General features: G+C 39.2%; 1 protein-coding gene across 1 annotated transcript in view; it reads left to right on the top strand.

Moving 5' to 3' along the window:
- DPP4 (dipeptidyl-peptidase 4) overlaps positions 1-20,756 on the top strand; it is a 79,663-nt gene that overhangs the window by 14,026 nt on the left and 44,881 nt on the right. The window contains exons 3-8 of the mRNA XM_008585309.1: positions 9,808-9,906; positions 10,312-10,403; positions 11,682-11,762; positions 18,032-18,084; positions 18,216-18,288; positions 19,058-19,178. Coding sequence (XP_008583531.1) covers positions 9,808-9,906; positions 10,312-10,403; positions 11,682-11,762; positions 18,032-18,084; positions 18,216-18,288; positions 19,058-19,178 — 519 coding nt within the window. The remainder of the gene's footprint in view (positions 1-9,807; positions 9,907-10,311; positions 10,404-11,681; positions 11,763-18,031; positions 18,085-18,215; positions 18,289-19,057; positions 19,179-20,756) is intronic.

Consider the following 20,756-nt stretch of genomic DNA (forward strand, 5'->3'; position numbering starts at 1 on the left):
TTCCTCTGGCCTAACTCCCTCATCCTACGTGATCGGCCTTTCTTTTTCCAAGACTGGGTTCAGGAGGACCTTCTACCTCATATTCACCCAGCACAGACTTGTTAACAGAAGGCAATTTTCCAGTTGGTAAATAGTTATTGAGCATTTGCTCCATGCCAGGCACTTTGCTGGTCCCTAGGAATATAAAGAGGATAAATATAGCCCTTATTCTCAAAAAATTTACAAATTAAAGGAAACATAAACATTAACTATAATCAAACGAGCGAAGTGCCCTTCTAGTAAATGATCGATGTGCTATGGCAGCACTAACAAGCAAATGATAAGTGCTGCCCAGGGAAGTCTGTATGGAAACCAACCGAGCATAAAGGATTAATAATTAATGAGCCTGAATATAGTCCTTCCAATCCTCCTAGTCATGCAGTTCACTTGCATATTCAGTTCTCATCAATTTACAGCCCCCTGATTGTGTAGACTGATTGTACCAGATAAAATCGTTTTGGTTGCAAGTAACAGAATACCTGACCAAAGGTTGTGTAAGCTATAGCGTTGTATTATTATGTTATTATTAGCATCTATGTAATTGCCACTTGCAGAAGTAAGGCAGTTCTTGAGCCTGTTAATGCAGTAGCCACCAACATCTTCAAGGAGGTCTTTCCATCCTCAGCTCTGCCATGCTCAGACTGTTGATGTCTGCTCCCAAGCCTGTCCTCTCACGGTTGCTCATGGCTGCCCAGGACAGCATGTGCCCACACAGCTCTCTCATGGGGCAGGAGAGGATGCTGCTCCTCATTCACAGTCTGTTGTATCAGAGAGGAAGACCATTTCTAGAAGTCCCCTGCTCTGAGACAGACTTTACCCTCTGGTCTTATTGGCCAGATTTATGTCACTTGCCCATAACTAAATGAATGACTGGCAAAAGACACGAATAGCCATTATTGGACTAGACTAATCAAGACTCACTTTTCTGGGGCTGAAGAGGAACTTCCTTCCTTAGCACATGGAAGGGGAAGGGTAAACACCTAAACGAATTGGGAATTCTGAAAGACAGAAATGGAGATCCTATGTTGGCATATCATATGTTTAGTTCTTGCTCTCCTTTTATTACATGAGAAGATTTAATTTTCCAACAAGAGGGGACAGCTCTGATTTCCAAAGAATCCAATGCTGTAATTCTCGCTTCCCTTCTTCTCACTTTCTTTTGTAACCACCTGGGTTTATTGCAAAGCGGTGTGCTTTGATGCTGCCTTTTTGATCGCAAGGACATTTTAGCCCCAGCATTTGCTTTCTCTTGGCATCCAGAGTGATCAAGAGTAGGGAAGAATTGAATTTGCACCATTTAAGATACAAATCTGAGGCAACAGAGCAGGTCAGAAACATAGGAGGGAAAATAATATCAATTTTCTCATAAAAAGTAAATGTAAACTATCATATTTTATCCAATTTGTAATGAGGAAAAGTATAAAATAAAAAGGACAGAGTTTTTTAAAAAGATGGTAAAAATTTGATCTGTAAAAGTTAACCCAGGAAAGTAGGGTTTGAAATAATTAATGGCTGTAAAAACATGGGACTTTGGTTCAGTTACTGGCTGTGCCTGTCTGTGCCTCAGTCTCGTTACATGTAAAATGGGAATGAGAATAAGAGGAATAAATGAGTCAATAAAAGTATACGATGCCTAGAACATCCCAGCATACTGAAAGAACTCTGTAAGAATGGATTATTCTTCTTCGTGTTTTTAACTTTTTATTCCTTAGCAGCCCCAGAGGCAGGTAGTGTAATAACATTTGCGCCACACTCCTGAAAGTTTTGCCTGGCAAATACTAGGAAAGGGGAAATTTCTGTGGCAGTCTTGTTTTCCAATGGTTGCTTTTCCTTGTATCCTGGATGGCAACTGTTTGTCACAAAGAGTAGCCTTGTTAATTATGCTTGTAAATCTTTCTGGAAAGTTCTTCACTCTGTCAGTATTTGCGTTTTCGCCTTCCCTAAATGCATTTACCAGATACCACTTGATGCACCTTGGAATTTTCTCTTGTTGCAAAAGTAAATCTGCTGATTGCGATTGTATTCTGATGCCTCTAGTGTATTGTAACCAGAGAAACATCACTCTTGCCTTCGTTCTGTAAACTGCTGACTTTACTATGGATTGGACGGATAACGTTAGGAATGCACTTTAGCAAATGATTATATTGTACTTATCCTCAATGTTTTCTCAATCTAATGGTCTCATGCTGTCTTATTAGGATCATTTGAAATTATGAACATAGTGAGACTAGATTGGGTGTGGTTTTACTGTAGTTAAATTCTTAATTTCTGCACCACTGCTAGGTGCTCCAGAAGAGCGAATCTTTTTTATTCATTTTTGCATCCTGATTGCCTAGCACATGCTTGCAACAAAACAATAATACTAAGTATAACATTATCTGTAGGACTTCCTAAATTCTAAGTCCTGAGCCCAGCGTATGACCTATATTATCTCATTTGATTATTACAAAATTCCTATGGGCTAGATAACACTATTATTCTCATTTTATAGATTAAAAAACTGAGGCTTTAAAAGAATGTCTTAGGGCTGCTATAACAAAATACCACAGACTGGGTAATTTATAAACAACAGAAATTTATTTTCTCATAGTTCTAGAGGCTGGTAAGTCCAAGATCATGGCTCCAGCATTCAGTGGCTGGTGAAGACCTTCTTGCTGTGTCATCACATGGAAGAAGGTGAAGGAACCAAAAGGCATAACAGTTACCTCCAGCCTTTTTATAAGGCACTAGTCCATTCATGAGGTGACAATCAATTCCCAAAAGTCTCCACCTCTGAATACCACCACAACAAGGATTAATTTTCAACACATGAATTTTGGGAGATATTCAGACCATAGCATTCCACCCCCTGGCCCCCCAAATTCATGTTCTTCTCACATGCAAAATACACTCATTCCATTTCAACACCCCAAAAAATCTTAACTCATTCTAGCATCAGCTCAAAAGTCTGAAGTCCAGTGTTTCATCTAAATATCCTCTAAAAGAGGTATGGATGAAACTTAAGGTATAATTCATCCTGAGTCAAATTCTCCTTCATCTGTGAACCTGTGAAATCAAACGAGTTATGTGCTTCTAAAATACAATGGTGGGACAGACATAATGTAGACATTCACATTCCAAAGGGGAGAAATAGGAGAGAAGAAAGGGGTAATAGTTCCCAAGAGAATCCAAAATCCAGAAAAGCAAATAGTGTTAAATCTTGAGGCCTGAGGATAATCTCCTTTGACTCCACATCCTGCCTTCCAGATGCACTGGAGAAGGGGGTGGATCCCAAAGTGAGTCCAGGGCACTACATCCCCATGGCTCTGCTGGGCACTGCCATGCTGCAACTCCCATGGGTTGAAGTCTTCTAGCTGTGGCTTTCCTAGGTTGATGTTGCATGCTGGTAGCTCAACAGTTCTAGGTTTCCAGGGACGGCCCTGCCCCCATGGTACCACAAAGCATTTCCCTATGAGGGCTCCTTGCAGTGACCCTGCTCTTGTGCTAGTTTTCCACCTGCCCCATGGCTTTCCAAGGCATCCTTTGAAATCTAGGTGGAAGTAGCCATGCCATCAAAGCTTATGCACTCTGTGTGCCTGCAGAGTTAGCACCACATGGATACTGCCAAGGTTTATGACCTGTGCCTTACAGACCAGTGGCCCAAGGCACACATGGGCCCACTTGAGCCACATGTGGGTCAACCAGGGAGCACCGCACCAGAATGCAAGGAGCAGAGTCTTGAGGCAGCACATGAGGTGGCTCATGAGGCAGCATAGGGCAGTGAATGCTGAAGCTCCATGGGCACCCAAGGCCCTTCTTTTGATATAGTTTCATCTTCTGGGCCTAGGTACTCTGGGTCTGTGATGGGAGGAGAAGTGGCAATAATCTCTGACATCCTTTCAGGGTCATTCTTCCATTGTCTTGGTGAATAGCATATGGATTCCTTCTCTCATTAATAACCTCCTTATCAAACAGTCACTTGGCCAAACCCTTGGTATTCTCTCCAAACATGCCTTTTTAGCCTTTACAACCTGGCCAAACTGAGACTTTTCCAAATCTTAAAGTTCTGCTTTCCTTTTGATTGTAAATTCTGTCTGTAATTCATTTCTTTCTTCTCACAGTTTATTATAAGCTGTCAGAAAATACACATAATACCCTGAACTTTGCTTAGGAATTTCTTTCACCAAATAGCCTAGATCATAGCTCTTAAATTCTGCCTTCCTCAAAGCCCTCAGGCATGGAGACAATTCAACCAAGCTCTTTGCCACTTTATAACACAGATGGCCTTTCCTCCAGTTTCCAATAAGATGTTCCTTATTCCCATTTAAGACCTCATCAGAATGGCCTTTACCCTCCATATTTTTATCAGCATTATGATCACAACCACTTAATTTCTGAGATGAATGAAGCTCTCTCCATATTCACCTCTTCTTTTGAGTCCTCACCAGAATTGCCCTTAGTGCACTGTTCACAGCAATCTAAGCTTTTTCTAGCATGCACTTCAAAATGGGTCCAGCCTCTAGCCATTACTCAGTTTCAAAGCTGCCTCCAACATTTTCAGGTATTTGTTATAACACCTTACTTCTCTGGTACCAATTTCTGTCCATTTGTGCTACTATAACGAAATACCTGAGCCTGGATAATTTAGAAAGAACAGAAATCTATTTCTCACAGTACTTGAGGGCTGGGAAGTCCAAGATCAAGTCAGGTTCAGTGTCTGATGAGAGCCTGCTCCATCCATTTTTTCTCCTCAAGGCAGCATTTTCACATGGCAGAAGGGGGAAGAGCAAAAAGACCTAAACCTCCAGTCCTTTTATATGGCCTGAATCCATTCATGAGGACAGAGCCCTCATAACTGAATCACTTCCCCAAAAGGCCCCACCTCTTAATAACACCAAAATGGGGATTAAGTTTCTACATGAATTTTGGAGGGCATGTGATAATTCAAAACAGAGCAAAGTTTCAGTAATTTTCCCAAAGCTCCAAGGCAAGAAGTAGGCCTAAGCTCAAATCCAGACTCACTGATTTCAAAGTCACCAGCTACTCAACCCCTTTATTGGTATCTGTTGAATCAATGGAGGTAGGTAGTAGCCTGCGTGTGCTGCTGGATAACACAGATACAGGGTATGAGGAACTTTCCATTAATTTCTTCTTCTGCCTTCTTGAGTTTTCTTCCTCTGTCCCTGTGTCAAGGCTGCTATTTTGCTAGGACAAATTCTGAAGTAACACTCATTTTATTCCTTTATATCCATTATAGATATAAGTGTCAATATGGAACTTTAACCGATTACCATATGAACACAGGAATGCTATAACTAGATATCTCTTTTGCCTTTTTTTTTTTTTTTTTTGTCTTTTTCCGTGTCTGGCAACGGAACACAACCCTCAGTGTCGCCCCCGTACCGGACCGGGACCGGCAACGGGATCGCAACCCTCGGTGTTGCCCCCGCGCCTTGCTCAGCCAGTGAGCGGGAACCGGTCTGTATGTGGGATCTGAACCCTCGGGCGGGAGCGCCGCCGCACTTCCCAAGCGGCGCACTATCCAGTGCGCCACCGGACCGGCCCTCTTTTGCCTGTTTTTGACAACTTTATGGGCTTATGAGCTGTAAAGGGCACTTTTTTTAGATATATTTAATTAGCAATTTGTTTACCAAAGCAGCTTATCTTTGTGAATTAGAAAGATTATATATCAGAGTTTAATACAGACAAGAAAATGTATTGTGAATACATATAAAAGTATTCAAAATATCCTGTAATCATACAGTAACACTTGGCCAAAGCAGGAATATTCCATGGAACTACACTTCTTTCTTATTTGAATCTTTTAATTCTGGAATTACTTTTATTCAGAAATAATTTTGATCCTACAGCAAGAATTCATTAAGATACTATACTCCTTTGTAAGGATTTATTATTAGGTTGAGCCATTTTAAATGCTGCTATTCTACCTTTTTTTGGTGGATAAAAATTGTATTTTCATGTACAGTCAAGCTAGGAATCTATAATTAACAATAATTTACTGCATATTATCAAATGGCAAGAAGAGAGATCAAATCATCACAAAGAAATGATTAAGTTTTGTAATGATAACTATGCTAATTACCCTGATTTGATCATCACACATTGTATATGTGTATTGAAATATAACTCTACCCCACAAATGTGTATAATCAATACATTTCAATAAAAAATAAAAATAAATAAAAATGGTATTTTCATATGGTTCAACCTAATAGTTGCTTTAGACAAAGAATTAAAGTAAAATGTTGCTAACATTTCTTTTTTAATTAAAGATTTGAATCTAAGAGTTGCTGTGTAAGCTGATGGGTAACATATGATTAACTGCTTTACTTGGCTAGCACGATGCTTTGAACTGATAAGTTAAAGGAATGACATGTCCCAGGCCACACCAGGAAAACACACAAGCAGCCAAAGACCTTCATCTGTTGCTGCAGCAGTGCCCTGTCAGCAGTTCCCTGTCAGACAAGGATGAAGAAACGTGAGCATGTCCTATAAGAGTGACAGAATAGGTTGTAAACTTGGCAGCGAACTTTGAACTTGCTAAAGGTCAAAACCAGAACTTGGCTCTCCCTTCTCCCAAAACTCACTTGCATTTAGATGTTTCAAAACTGCCTTCCAATGTGCTCTGCTTATCAAATGGAGGCAAAAAATCAAGAACATTTGTTCTCCACTTGCTCCAATTTAGCCATGCTGCTCTGGGACTGGGAGCGGCTATGTGGAAATCGGGTTGCAGGGTTATTGGAAAGCAGCTGAGTGGGCCCAGCACAAGCCAAGAGAGGCGTGGCCTTGCAAAGATGTCCTGGATTATGGCAAGAGTGTGGTATCAACGTCACATCAGCAGATGGATCCAATTCACAGGGGCCATCATGAGCAGCAGGGAGCTGAAACGTGGTAGAGATGATGGGTTTAGAAAAACTGTGAGCTGAGGACAGGACGAAGCCAGCGTCTTCTGAGGAGAGAGGAGAGGTAAATGCTTGCTCAGTGAGGAAGCCACCATCAGTGTACAGAGCAGCCCGCTGGGCATAGGCGATGGCAAGGGGATTGTGCCTCGACTGTTTTAACATTCCAGATGTGTGTTGCCCCCCCCATACTGGGAAATACCTTTAAGTAAGATAGCATTTAAATGAGATAACACTATACATGAGCTATTACAAATATGCAGTTAATTCTCTTCTTACAAAATCAAGAGTCAGTGATGGATGTTCTGTGTTGATATGTCTGTTTTATTATGCATGAGGGCGCTTCAGAAAGTTCATGGAAAAATAGAATATGTATGTGTTATCTGTATATACATGTAGTTCTATCTAGACATCTATATAAGCAGACAGTAAATATCAGGACTATGAATGTCTATAACCATTTATATCTCGAATTATACTAATTTGGGGATGTGTTTCATGTTTGCTTTAGACTAATAGCTCTTGATAGTAGGGGTACATCTCCTCAATAGTATTTTTCAAATAATACTTGCTTTATCACTATTTAATGTATGAAAGTATGATTGAGTGGATACAAACAATTGAGGGATTTAGTGAATAAATCCAGGTTTGTGGTTATCGTCCCCAGTACAAGTTTCAAATAATATTTTTTGTGGTGCAAGGCTTTAATTCTTGTTTGAAGGTTGTCAAGTCTAAGGACTGATTTTACACAGTCGGTATATTTCTGCTAACAAACATGAATGTCCTACTCACTTTCAGGATTGAAAAGCAGGACTGATTTGAAAATGAAAAACAGGTTCTTAAAACTTCTTTAACCTGAACAAACTAGGTTTAAACAAAATTAATAAAGTAATAAAGTAAAATGTAGCAATTTTATCTATTGAAACAGAAGAACTGAAGAAATAAAATCTTAAGAACATCTTTTGAAGGAACATTTCCCATAAAAAAAATTACCTTCCTATAGGCTGTTAAAAAGAAGGTGCTGCAGGCTGCCCAGTCTCCAACAGAGTAAGAACTGCAGTTATAGGAATGTCACATTGTGGCTGTGTGATTGTTTGTGCAGATATGGAGAAAGTAAAGGATTTAGAAAAAGACTTTAGGGCCGGCCCGGTGGCGCACTGCTACAGTGCGCCGCTTGGGAGCGCAGCAGCGCTCTCGCCAAGGGTTTGGATCCCACATACAGACCAGTTCCCGCTCACTGGCTGAGCGAGGTGCGGGTGCAACACTGAGGGTTGCGATCCCGTTGCCGGTCCTGGTCTGGTACGGGCGCGACACTGAGGGTTGTGATCCGTTGCCGGACACGAAAAAAGACAAAAAGGAAAAAAAAAAAAAAAAAAAGAAAAAGACTTTAAGCTCGTTGTCATCAGTGGACGGGCTCTGGGATTGGGGAAGAGAAATCATGTTGGCTTGATTGTGCTTGTAGGATGATATCCTATGGCAGTCAGTAAGAATCATGTGTGTTCGTGCACAAACAAACAAAATAAGGCTCAGTCTCCAAAGATTACATGGCCTAGCTGAGTATACCACAGAGACAGGCATGGAAAGATAGTTATCAACATAAGTCAGTGAATGACAAGACCCAAATGAATAGTGTGGGCCCGAAAGCCAGAGGGGGCGGAATTGGTGTCTTCATGAAAGAGGTGACAGCTGGAGAAGGACTTGCAGACATTACAGAGAAGTGGCTTAGGACGAGAAACAGAGGCAGAAAAGCCCAGAAGCTCCTGGGTTCAGCAGGCAGATCAGTGTGACTAGATGAGACGGCTCTTGCCGGGAGAGAGTAGACATGAGCCTGGGAAGAGTGTCTCCTATCATTGCAGAGGGCCATGAATGCCAGTCTGAGGAGTTTGAATCTTCCCGTAGGCAATGGGGAAACACTGTAAGTTTCTGAGGAAGAGATCGCCAGGATAAAAGTGGCATTTTAGAAAAATCATTCCAGTGATGATGCAGAGGAGGAATTGGAATGGGAGAACCCGATGGCAGGAATACCTAGAAGAAAAGATTTCCCAGGAAGAACAGGGTCAATTAGGTAGGGGTGGTGGGAATCAAGAGGCAGACATAAAAATGATTCTCAGACTTTGAATTTGGGTCACCAGTAGCAGAAGATAGACCTATACAAATTCTACCAAGTTCAAGGAAAAGCAGTGAGAGAAACCAAGATCCCTGAACTGGGCGTTCAGCATGTCTTAAAAGTCTCTGAGGAGCAAGTGGGGTTAGATGGACCTCAAGGCCTCAGAAAAGGGAGATCTAGCCTGAGCTGTCCACTCAGGCTGCTGTAGTCACTGGCCACATGGCCACATGTAGCTATTGACTTGAAACATGCCCACTCAAATTAGGATAAGCTGGTAGTATATACTACTTGCCAGATTTTAAAGAGTTAGTATTAAAAAAAAGAGTGTGGAAAATCTCATTAATATCATTAAATATTGATTACATTTTGAAATGATAATATTTTGAGTATATTGAACTTAATAAAATATGCCAAGAAAATTAATTTTAGCTTAATTTTTTTTTCAAATATGGCTACTAAAAAATGTACTCACATTATATTTTTATTGGACATTGCTGACCTAGACCTTCACAGTGAATCTTGCTAACATAGCACTAATACAGCACAGTGAAACACACATACTCACCCAGCCTTTATAGTTAAGTGCTTTTTTTTTTTTAACTTCATCCATCCAGTCTGAAATCTCTCGAAATGTGTCTTGCATTTTGTGAACATATTTCCGCATTTTGGGAGCAGGGTATATTGTAGAGATCCGTTTGTTTATTTTATCCAAAACTTAGGTTATTCCATCTTACTGAACATTTGGCTCTTTTTTTCAACCAGCAGATGATGCTGCAGCTGACAGTCGCAGAACTTATACTCTAAATGATTACTTAAAAAATACTCTTAGAACGAAGGTCTACTCCTTGCGGTGGGTTTCAGGTAAGGAAATTTTTTTTAGGGGGGGCACAGTTTTATGCTTACATTCGTTCTAGTTAGGGTTGGGTTGTGGGGCACTCTTATGGCAATGAGAAGATATAATTCTTATTTTTTGAGAACTCTATGGAAGGGAATTTTTTTCTACTTAAGTGTGCGAAAGGAGAGAAGACAGGAAAAACCTAAGTATTTCTCTGGTAGGAAAAGTTAAATGTGAATTGAAACCTTGACAGTAGTGATGGAAAAATGAAAGAATACTAGTGTAATATTCATCATTCATGTTTTCCAACTTAGAAATGCTTATTTAGCACTTGTGTGAACTTAAATCTTAAATTTTATTACATAATTTTTAGCTTATGAAGATGTTTAATAGCAGCTTGAAATATTGATCTGGCTGTTTTTTCTCTTTAGATTATGAATATCTCTACAAACAAGAAAATAATCTCTTGCTATTCAATGCTGAATATGGAAACAGCTCCATTTTCTTGGAGAACAGTACATTTGTATGTTTAATCGCATAATTAATTCACACATGAAATTCTGGGGAGTTTTTTCATTACCTTTCAAGTCATGAGTACTGTCATTTCTTATCCTGTTGGACTCTCTCTGCAGCATATGGCACAGTGGATCTTTCTCTCCTTCTTGAAACGCTCCCTGCCTTGGCTACTTTTTAGTCTTCTTTGACGATTCCTCCTCCTCTGCCCAATTTTTAATGTAAGTGCTCCACAGGGCTCTGACTTCCTGTGGGGGCCTCTCCTCCTTTTGCATGTTCTCCTTAGGGGAATTTCATGCACTTCCACAGTATCAGCACTCTCCTTTCTGGCCTTGATTCTCATAGGCAAACACTAACTTCCTCTCAAGATCCAAACTTCGGTTTCCAATAACTTGCTGGCTCCTGCATGTGGACGGCCTCCAGGCATTTTAAACTCCATATACCAAGCTAAACTAGTGATCTCCCCTTCATTGTCCTAGCAAAGTAAATACATCTAATTCCTCTTCCCCGGTTTCCAGTCTTGGTAAATAGTCACTTAATTCTCCTCCAACTCTTTTAAGCTGGAAACCTCAGAATCATCCTTGATTCCTGTCACCTGAGCCAACCCTATCCATGCCTGCTCTGCATGTCAAGTGTCTCGCAGATTTCCATCTCTACTTGATAGTTCTGTTTAATCTCGTGGTAGTGAGTGCTCTAACTTACTTTCCTACTCCTTTCTGTAGACCATATCACTGCATTGCCCAAATCCAGGCTGATACAAGCCCTGTCCTCTCCCCTCTCAGTTCAGCCCCTGTATCACCAACGTGCTTTTGTTAAAAAATAGACATGATCCTCTCACTTCCACATACAAAAGATAAGTCGTAGTTCCACGTCGTATACTCAGGTCCCAGTTCTTTTTCTAATTTGATGTCCTCTCCCCTTCCACCATGTCTGACACACACTATGCTGTGTTCAGGTCACACCTAACCCTTAAACCTTCTCTAACCATGCATGCCCTTTCCCACACCTGGGTTTTTGCTCATGCTGTTCCCCCTGTTGAGAAAGTTCTCTCTCTGTTCCTGATCCCCACCCTTACAGCCATTGATCTGCCCGTCCCTGGCTCTCTAACACTGTTCAAAGCACAACTGGCTACGATCATTTGTGTGGTGAATGTGCCATCCTTCCCAGACTGGGCACTCCCAAGTCATGAGCCACATGTCTAGAACAGTACTCTGTATGCAGTAAGTGCCCAATGATAGCAGTTAAATTGCATCGTTCACTTTTTTTCTTTTTTCTTCTTGATGGACAGGAGGAGTTTGGACATACTATAAATGATTATTCATTATCTCCCGATGGACAGTTTCTTCTCCTAGAATACAACTATGTAAAGGTAAAAGAAATACTTCCTTACTGTGGCACTTAAAGCATCCTAGAGTATGTTATTTCATAACTGATTTCATGTGTATGGATATTTAAAATTGACATCTAAGTAATATAATAAGCACTAAAAACTCATTAGTTCAGAATCAAAAAGTCATTCTCATTCATAAAAGACAAGTCCAACAAATTTTTTAAAAGAAATTAATTTTCAGTGCTTTCAAGTACTAAAAAGCATAATTAATATTATTATATCACAGATACTAACAATGTAAATTAATAAAAATTTATAATAGGCATTTATCATCTAATTTAAAAGTAAATTTACATGTCTGACTTGTACATCTGGAGATATAATCCCTTATTTCCTTTGCCTCAGCTTTACATTTAGTAAGACTTTCAATAAGCTTTATTATTTCAATAAGCATTAACTCTTTTCAGAGTTAAATTCTTCTTCTTCCAGAAGAGACTCTGCAGAATGACCCAGACCATTTCCCCACCTTCAGGTCCTGCCATGTACAAACTCTTCAAAGGAGGGGACCCTGAATACCAGTCACAAAGGTCCTACAAGGGGCACTCATCTTCCCCCCATCACCCAGCCCAGCACCGAATTCTCACACATTCAGGAAAAGTTACAGCTTAATCATACATCCTCTTCATCTTTAAGATGGATGCAAACACCAATAACTTTAACTGCGGCTCTATGGTTATTCATGGATTTGACAGCAGTTGTCAAGTATAGGAAGTTTGGACACATGTAGGAAAGATTTAAAACCTATATAGACATTTTGTTGGTTGAAAACAAAATACAAAGCTGGGGATTACACCCTGACATTTTTTCTAGGATGGATAATATAGAGTGGCCTTACCGTACACACCAACACTGCTGTGTTCAGGCCAAGCGAACTAGTCCCTTTCCATTTACCATCTCAGGATGGTGACTCTCAGTCATAGCATTTACCCTGGATCCACTGGGCTGGGCTCCATTTCCTGGACATGTAGACTTTTTAATTATAGTAAATACCAATGACACAACAAATACAAATCATCAGTGGGGGTTGTCCAGCTAAGGACGACCAGTGAAATGCATACATTAGTACTCATCAAATGGCTCTTGTTGAACTTGGCTAATAGTAAATTGAGCTGGTATTACCTTTCAAAGCCAAGCCTATCAACTATAAGCACATCAGAATCCTATGCCAACTTTAACACATCTATTCCCAATTAATAGCTCATTATTTGTTTAATTATGTGGTTTTTATTGCTATCTATAGAATGAATTCACTGAGGAACTTTAAAAAAATTCCCAGTGTCCAGTTTCAGTCCCCAGATCGATAAATTGAAGGTTCAGCATCATATTTTTTTGTTGTTCTTTTTTGGTTTTGTTTTTTTTATGTTGTGGATTATTATAATAGGCAACCAGGGTTGAAAACCTCTGAATACCAGTTGTCCATGTTAAAAACTAACATATGAGATTACGGTAACAGAAAGGTAATACCAGCTCAATTTACTGTTAGCTAGGTTCAACAAATACCATTTGATATGTACTAATGCATGCATTTCATTGGTAGTCCTTAGTTGGACAACCACCACTGGTGATTTGTATTTGTTGTGACATTGACATTTGCTTGTGTACTTAACTGCTTTTGCTGTTTTTACTCTGTCCCCTTTGGCTTACAACCCATGTTTCAGGTAGTATCCAAGATAGTGCTTCTTTCAAAACCTAGGTTAGAGTCTACCACACCTATGCTTCAATCACTTCCCACCACACTCAGAATAAAACACCAACACTAACTATGGCACTGTGGAGCCTGTGTGATTGGACCCCAGTCTGCCCATCTCAGCCCATCTCCTACCACCTTCTCCTGTACTCATGCTTGGCCATTCCTACTCACTCAAACCTTTACCTTGGAGTCACTCGGGGAGGATTTATAAAAACTCAGATGCCTGTCACCTACCCCAAAGCAGTAACTCATCATAACTATGGGTAGTGCCCAGACACAGGTTTACTTAAGAGCTCCCAGGGGATTAAATGATCCAAAGTTGAGAACCTTTAAGTGCAAAGCTCTTTCTCTTTTTCAAGCATCACCCTCATTCCCATCTAAGGGCCACAGAACTTGCTATTTCTTCCTTCTGGAACCTTCTTCCCCTTCATCATATGGCTTTTCCATTTTGTTAATTGAGATCCAAGATCACTTTCTTGGATCACTTTACTGAATATTGCCCCCTGCCATTCTATTCCACCCATAACCCCCCAACCACTCTCTGTTACATTAGACTATTTTAGTTTCTCCATAACATTTTGGAATCTTTTTTTTTTTTTCCTTTTTGTCTTTTTTACTGACCGGCAACGGGATCGCAACCCTCGGTGTTGCACCCACACCACGCTCAGCCAGTGAGTGGGAACCGGTCTCCACATGGGATCCGAACCCTCGGCGGGAGCGCCACCGCACTCTCAGGCGGCGCACTCTCCAGCGCGCCACTGGGCTGGCCCTGGAATCTTTTGTTATTTATTTATTTGCTTATTTATTACCTGCCTTATTTAGTGTCAGTTTCCCTGTGTTTTAGTCACTGCTGCTCCTCCAGTGCCTAGGACAGGGCCATATAGCAGATGCTCAGCAAATACTTATTAAATGAATACATGGTCTATTGCAAAGCACTAAATTATAAGGTTATTGCAGGTAGGGAACAATATCTTCTATTTTCTTTTTACTTCTAAGACTATCCAATAAAATTTTCTGTACAGCATAAATGTCTTGATTAACCAATTCTCAAGAAACACATCCAGAAGAAAGAAAAGTCTAATGCTATTACAGTTCCTTGGAGGTCCACTGTTCAGTGTTCTTTAGATCCTGCTACATGGCTTCTCCATGACTGAGACAGTACATCCAGAATAACGAAGTATTACTTCTAAGTTGTGGCTACAAATAAATGAGTGAATGAATAAATAAATCAGTGAATAAGTACATCCACCCTGGTAGGGATGTTCTCCTAGTCTCTCTGCTCATTGCCTACAGCGTCGGAGATAATAATAATAGTTGTATCATCTATCACATGTTGACAATGTTCCGGAACCTTGCTAAGCACTTCACATGCATTCTCATGCACCTGAGATTGTTGCTATCGTTATCCCCATTTTCCTAAAAAGAACACTGAAGCTTAGAAATCAACTTGCCTGCTATTCCACAGTGGAGGCTTGAATCCAGATTAAAAGACTTTAAATCTTGTGTTCTTAAACATGACCTTTCTTACCTTGGCACTTCAACTTCACTTTGCTACAGTGCTCTTCTCCTATTCTCTGTGTGTCAGTTCTCTACCACTAAACTCAGCCCAAGAATTGCCTTTTCCATAATCCTCTTTCCCTCCCCAAGGCTGAATTTATGATTCCTGCCTCTCCCCATCCACTTTTGTTCTATCTCTTAGTACATCCTGTTGGGATGCTTTTACTGTAGTTTACTTGTCTATACCCGCTCAAGCAGAGAGAACCCGTGGTATTCAGTACTGTCTGCTAGACGATAGCTGCCAGTGTTTATAGATTAAATAGAGTGATGAGTCTGTTTTCAAAGATGAAGTAAACACACCAAACTTCTTGGGTTCTCTTTTACGATACATGATGGTTCTGTCATCCTGAAATGATCTCAACTCTTCTTAATAGTTTAGCTTTTGCCATACCTTTTGGCTTTAGCATAGTATTATGCTCAAAGTTGCCCAGAAATGAATAGGGGTGTGTCAAAATAATCCGAGATTCAAGAAAAGAATGTACAACTTGCAAAAAGTGGGAATTTAATAAATACTTGTTGACATGAGAGCACAGGAGGGCGAGAAGTGATACGTAGTTCAGGTGAGGAACCCCAGGTTGTGTCTCAGCTCTGCTGTCATATGACTGTGTGTGCTTAGCTACCCATTATATGTGTCTCATCCTCACTGGTGCAATTCAAATTTTATTTCAGTTTGGTTTATTTCTTGAACAGCTACTGTGTGGCTGCACTAGACCAGATTCCACATATCAAAAGAAGAAGCAGACACAATTTCTTACCTCTGGGAGTATGGTAGTTAGGGAAGACAGACATATAGACAAGTAATCATTTATGTATCCACATGCAGACATAATTTTTAATGGACACGAATATGTGATTGTATACATACTTTTTGTCTTCTGTATTTTTTTTCTCTTTTTTGCTTGGCTCCCTGAAGTCTAGTGGATATCTCTTCATATTTTATATTTTTCTCTTGTTCATATAATTCTATGAAAATATATAGGGATTATTTTTCATTATTGCTTGTTCTATGAAAATGGAGTCCTATTTTACATTCATTTCTTACTCAATTACAGCATGTGGAACTCCTTCCAAGTCATCTGATATAGCTCTAATTCATTTCTTTTAATTAATATACTATTTTTCAGATAAGATTTAGGTTTACATCAAATAAGCAGAGAGTTTACATATATTCCCTCATCCTCTCTCCTTCAGTTTCCCTATTACTGATTTCTTACTTTAGTGTGGTACATTTGTTACAACTGATCAGGCAATATTGATACATTATTATTAACTCACGTTTATAGTTTACATTAGGGTTCACTCTTTCTGGGTTTTAGCAAATGTATAAATGACATGTATCCACTATTATGGCATCACCCAGACTAGTTTCATTACCCTGAAAATCCCCTGTACTCCACCTCTGCTTCCCTTCCTTCCCCCCAGCCTCTGGCAACCACTAATCTTTTTGCTGTCCCTATAGTTTTTCCTTTTCTCAAAAGTCATATGGTTAGGGCCGGCCCGGTGGCGCACTGCTGCAGTGCGCTGCTTGGGAGCGCAGTGGCGCTCCCGCCGAGGGTTCGGATCCCACATACAGACCGGTTCCCGCTCACTGGCTGAGCGAGGTGTGGGAGCAACACCGAGGGTTGCGATCCCGTTGCTGGCCCCGGTCCGGGACGGGCGTGACACTGAGGGTTGCGATCCGTTGCTGGACACGAAAAAAGACAAAAAGGGAAAAAAAAAAAAAGTCATATGGTTAGAATTATACTGTATGTAACCTTTTCAGATTGGCTTATTTCACTTAGCAATATGTGTTTAAAGTTCCTCCATGTCTTTTCATGGCTTGATAGCTCATTTCTTTTTATCACTGAATAATATTCCATTGTGTGGATCTGCTACAGATTGTTTATCCATTTACCTATTGAAGGACATCTTAGTTGCTTCCAAGTTTTGGCAATTATGAAAAAAACTGCTGTAAACATTTGCGTGTAGCTTTTTGTGTGGGCATAACTTTTCCACTTACTTGGATAAATGACAAGGAGTTTACTGGTAAAGTTATTTGGGCTAGAGTTGTCCTAATGTAAAGGTTTTTACTTATGGATTCAATTTGTGTGTTAGATGTAAGACTATTAAGACTTTCTTGTCCGACTTTTGATAAAGTGTCTTTCAAGGAATTTTTCTTTTTTTAATTTTTAAAATGTATTGGCAAAAGATCTTTTTAATAGTCTCATAATCTTTTATTGTCTGTAGAGTCTGTTGTGATGGCTACTTTCTGTTTCTGATATTGATCATTTGTACTTTCTCCCTCCACTTTTCCTATGTTAGTGATTTTCCTAAGTCTTTTCAAAGAACCAATTTTTGGCTTTATTGATTTTTCTCTATCGTGCTTTCGACCTGATTACTGCTCTTACCTTTATTATTTCTTTTCTTCTAATTACTTTGGATTTAGTTTGATTTTCATTTCTAGCTTCTTGAGATAGTTGTTTAAAATAATGATGATAAATATATATATTTTTAATTTTAGTATATATTGCCAGGTAGCTCTCAAGTATCTATAACACTTTACATTATCATCATCAGTGAATAAAAGTAAACATTTCTCCACATTACCACCAGCAATAGAATCAAATATCTTTTAAATATTTTAAATATGCCAGTAAGATGGGTGAAAAGTGAAAGTTTGCTTTTTCCTAGACAGGTGATCTTAACATACTATGGCAAGTGCTAGGAATAAAGTTTGCACAGTAAATGGCACTTTGGCACACTGTGGTCCTGGAAGTATCTTTGGAGAGGATGATACCAGAGCTAGGTTATAGATGAAGTCCAGAGGAATTTGTACTAGATGGTCTCTAGGATGCTTTTGAATTCCAAAATTCTAGGAATCTAGGTAGGAAATTATAAGAAATAATAAAGTTTGAGCATTATGCAGTCTTACATTACTGTATCTATCATCTGGAGCTCCCATAGCAAGTGGCCGAACTGTTAAGAATCACAGAAGCCTGAGATTTCTTGTTTTCTTTTATAGCAATGGAGGTATTCCTACACAGCTTCATATGACATTTATGACTTAAATAAAAGGTCAGTGACTTCCCCATAAAATCTATTAGGCTTTTCTAGTACAATTTTTTTTTTCTTAAAGGAAATCCCACTGTGAGTTATTCTTTTGGTAATGTTTCCTTTTTTTTCTTTTTTTCTTTTTTTTTTTTCAGGCAACTGATTACAGAAGAGAAAATTCCAAACAATACACAGTGGATCACATGGTCACCAGAGGGTCATAAGTTGGTTAGTGAGTCTTCCCTCTTGTCTGGAAAATATTGGCTGAAATCTTTCATATGCAGAAGCTACTAACCCTGATACAAAGCAGAAATCTTAGGAAGCCAATACTTCACTATAAAATATAAAAAATAGTGTTATTGCCCAAGATAATATTTTACTAGCCTAACAGAATAAATACAATTCCTGAAAGTTTCTGTAGGGAATTGTTTATTCACTGGGAAAATGCTCATTAAACTCAAGTTCTAGTTATCTATTGTACTTAGATGCTTTCTGAGTCGTACGTGCTTTCTGCTAGTTCTGTGACCTTCTGTGTCACTGGAGATATATCTTCACATTGTATAGTGCTGGGAGAATGTCAGAAGCCCGAAAGAATCTGAATGAGAAGATGAATATTTATCTGCAGTTGGGCTTCTCTCTCCCAGGTGTAACTGCACTCCTGTTCTCCTTCCAAGGAGGAAATGCACAAGCTGTAGGATCCTACAGAAGTGGTCAGCCTTCTAGGTCTTCTCGCACACTTTAACATCCAAATAGTGGTAGCTGTGAGTTTCTTATTTTTAACATACTAATAATGTATTTTAGAAATATTTGGGGATCATAGTCTGTATACTTGTAACAAGAATGGGAGGGAAGGAGTAAAATGACCCTTCTTGCTTGAATGGAATAACTAACTATGGTAATCATTATACTTGCATAGATAAGTGTTTTCAAAACTCCAGGATAAAACATTTTATAGCATGTTATTATTGATATCAATACTTTTTTTTAATCTTCTTAGGCATATGTTTGGAAAAATGATATTTATGTTAAAAATGAACCAAATTTACCAAGTCAAAGGATCACGTGGACTGGGGAAGAAGATATAATATACAATGGAATAACTGACTGGGTGTATGAAGGTAGACACTTTAAAGCTTTTTCAAAATGAAAATTTTAAGCTTTTAAAAATAGTTAAATGTTTCTTTAAAAATGGGGAAATTCAATGGGATTCAAAATAAGTTGCATTTAAGAAAATGTCATCGAATCTCTGTTAGAACTCACAGCACAGGCATCTCATCGAGTGAGAGCTTCTTTGCAGCTGGTGCTGCTCTGCCCTCATTGTCTCACAAGACTCCTCTTACCTTTGTTTCACAGCTACAAAGAGCCTTTCTGTAAAGGTAGCTTTTCTGGTTTTACTGGGGTATAAAAGCCTCCAGATTAACATCGGATGTTTCTCTAACTAGGCCTACCTAACCCAGAAATTACTAAGGAAGGCTAAATAGTCCCACAACATTAAAAAAAAGATGATAAAATATTGTCTGGAGGTTGGAGAATGGAGAGGATGAAAATGCATGTTTCATAGAAGATTCTTGTTCACTTGAACTTAGACAAATTATGATTTCCTATTTTAAAAGGAAGAAGTAAGCAAAAATCAAAATTAAAAAAGTTAAAAAGAAATATTCTCCTGGGCCGGCCTGGTGGCGCATTGCTACAGTGTGCCGCTTGGGAGCGCGGCAGCGCTCCCGCCAAGGGTTCGCATCCCACATACAGACCGGCCGCTCACTGGCTGAGTGAGGTGCGGGCGCAACACTGAGGGTTGCGATCCGTTGCCGGACACAAAAAAAGACAAAAAAGGAAAAAAAAAAAAGAAATATTCTCCTAAGATAAGGAATTTTAGAAACTATTATGAACACATTTTAGAAACTTAGAAAATATTAGAAAAACATTTTTCATGTCTATAGTTGCCAAGATAAAAGGTGTTTTGAGACTGTTCCAAACTGTTCACAAGGTTGCCTCATACTTATTTGAAAGACTCATCCCTGTTTTATCCTATTATTTCTTCTTTGTAGTTTTTTTTCAAGAGAGATTTTTTAATTACGTGATTTTGGCTCTTACCTATTTCAAGTCAAGTTCAATTAACTAATAATATAAAAACAACAAAAATTACATTAAAAGAAAGATAAATTTCCATGGCCGAAAAATGTGTTTTATTAAAACATAATGATATTTGCTTATGCTAGTTACTTAGAGATTCTTTAACACTTGTTGGACAGCACAGCACAGCCTCCAGGATCAACACATGAAGTGAGCAGTCTCTTCTCAAAGCTGTGACCGTCTCTCAGGAACAGCTGGGCATCTCTAAGATAAGAACACCCCTAACACTTAACACCTTTTTCGAGGTAGCTGGAAGAATCTCATCTTGCGTGTTCATGACTAAGCCATTCACATGCAGAAGAATGGCTTCATGGTTCCAGTATGGTCCTTTCTCTAAAAACAGGAGTTTAGTCCCTAGAGGGAAATTATTACATCGTCAATATGGAAAAATACGTTCTGTATTCCAAATAACCACTAATTCAAAACACAGAACACTACCTGCTACCTGTACTTAACAAGTAATTTTTAAAACCAAAAGCTTGCTTTAATTGTATTGATTTTATGTACTTGCAACTGTTTTGTAAACTAGAATCTATGGGTGAAATCTACAAGGAATGAGACAT

This window comes from Galeopterus variegatus, unplaced genomic scaffold, assembly GCF_000696425.1.
Source record: "Galeopterus variegatus unplaced genomic scaffold, G_variegatus-3.0.2 Scaffold1, whole genome shotgun sequence".
Taxonomy (NCBI): Eukaryota; Metazoa; Chordata; class Mammalia; order Dermoptera; family Cynocephalidae; genus Galeopterus; species Galeopterus variegatus.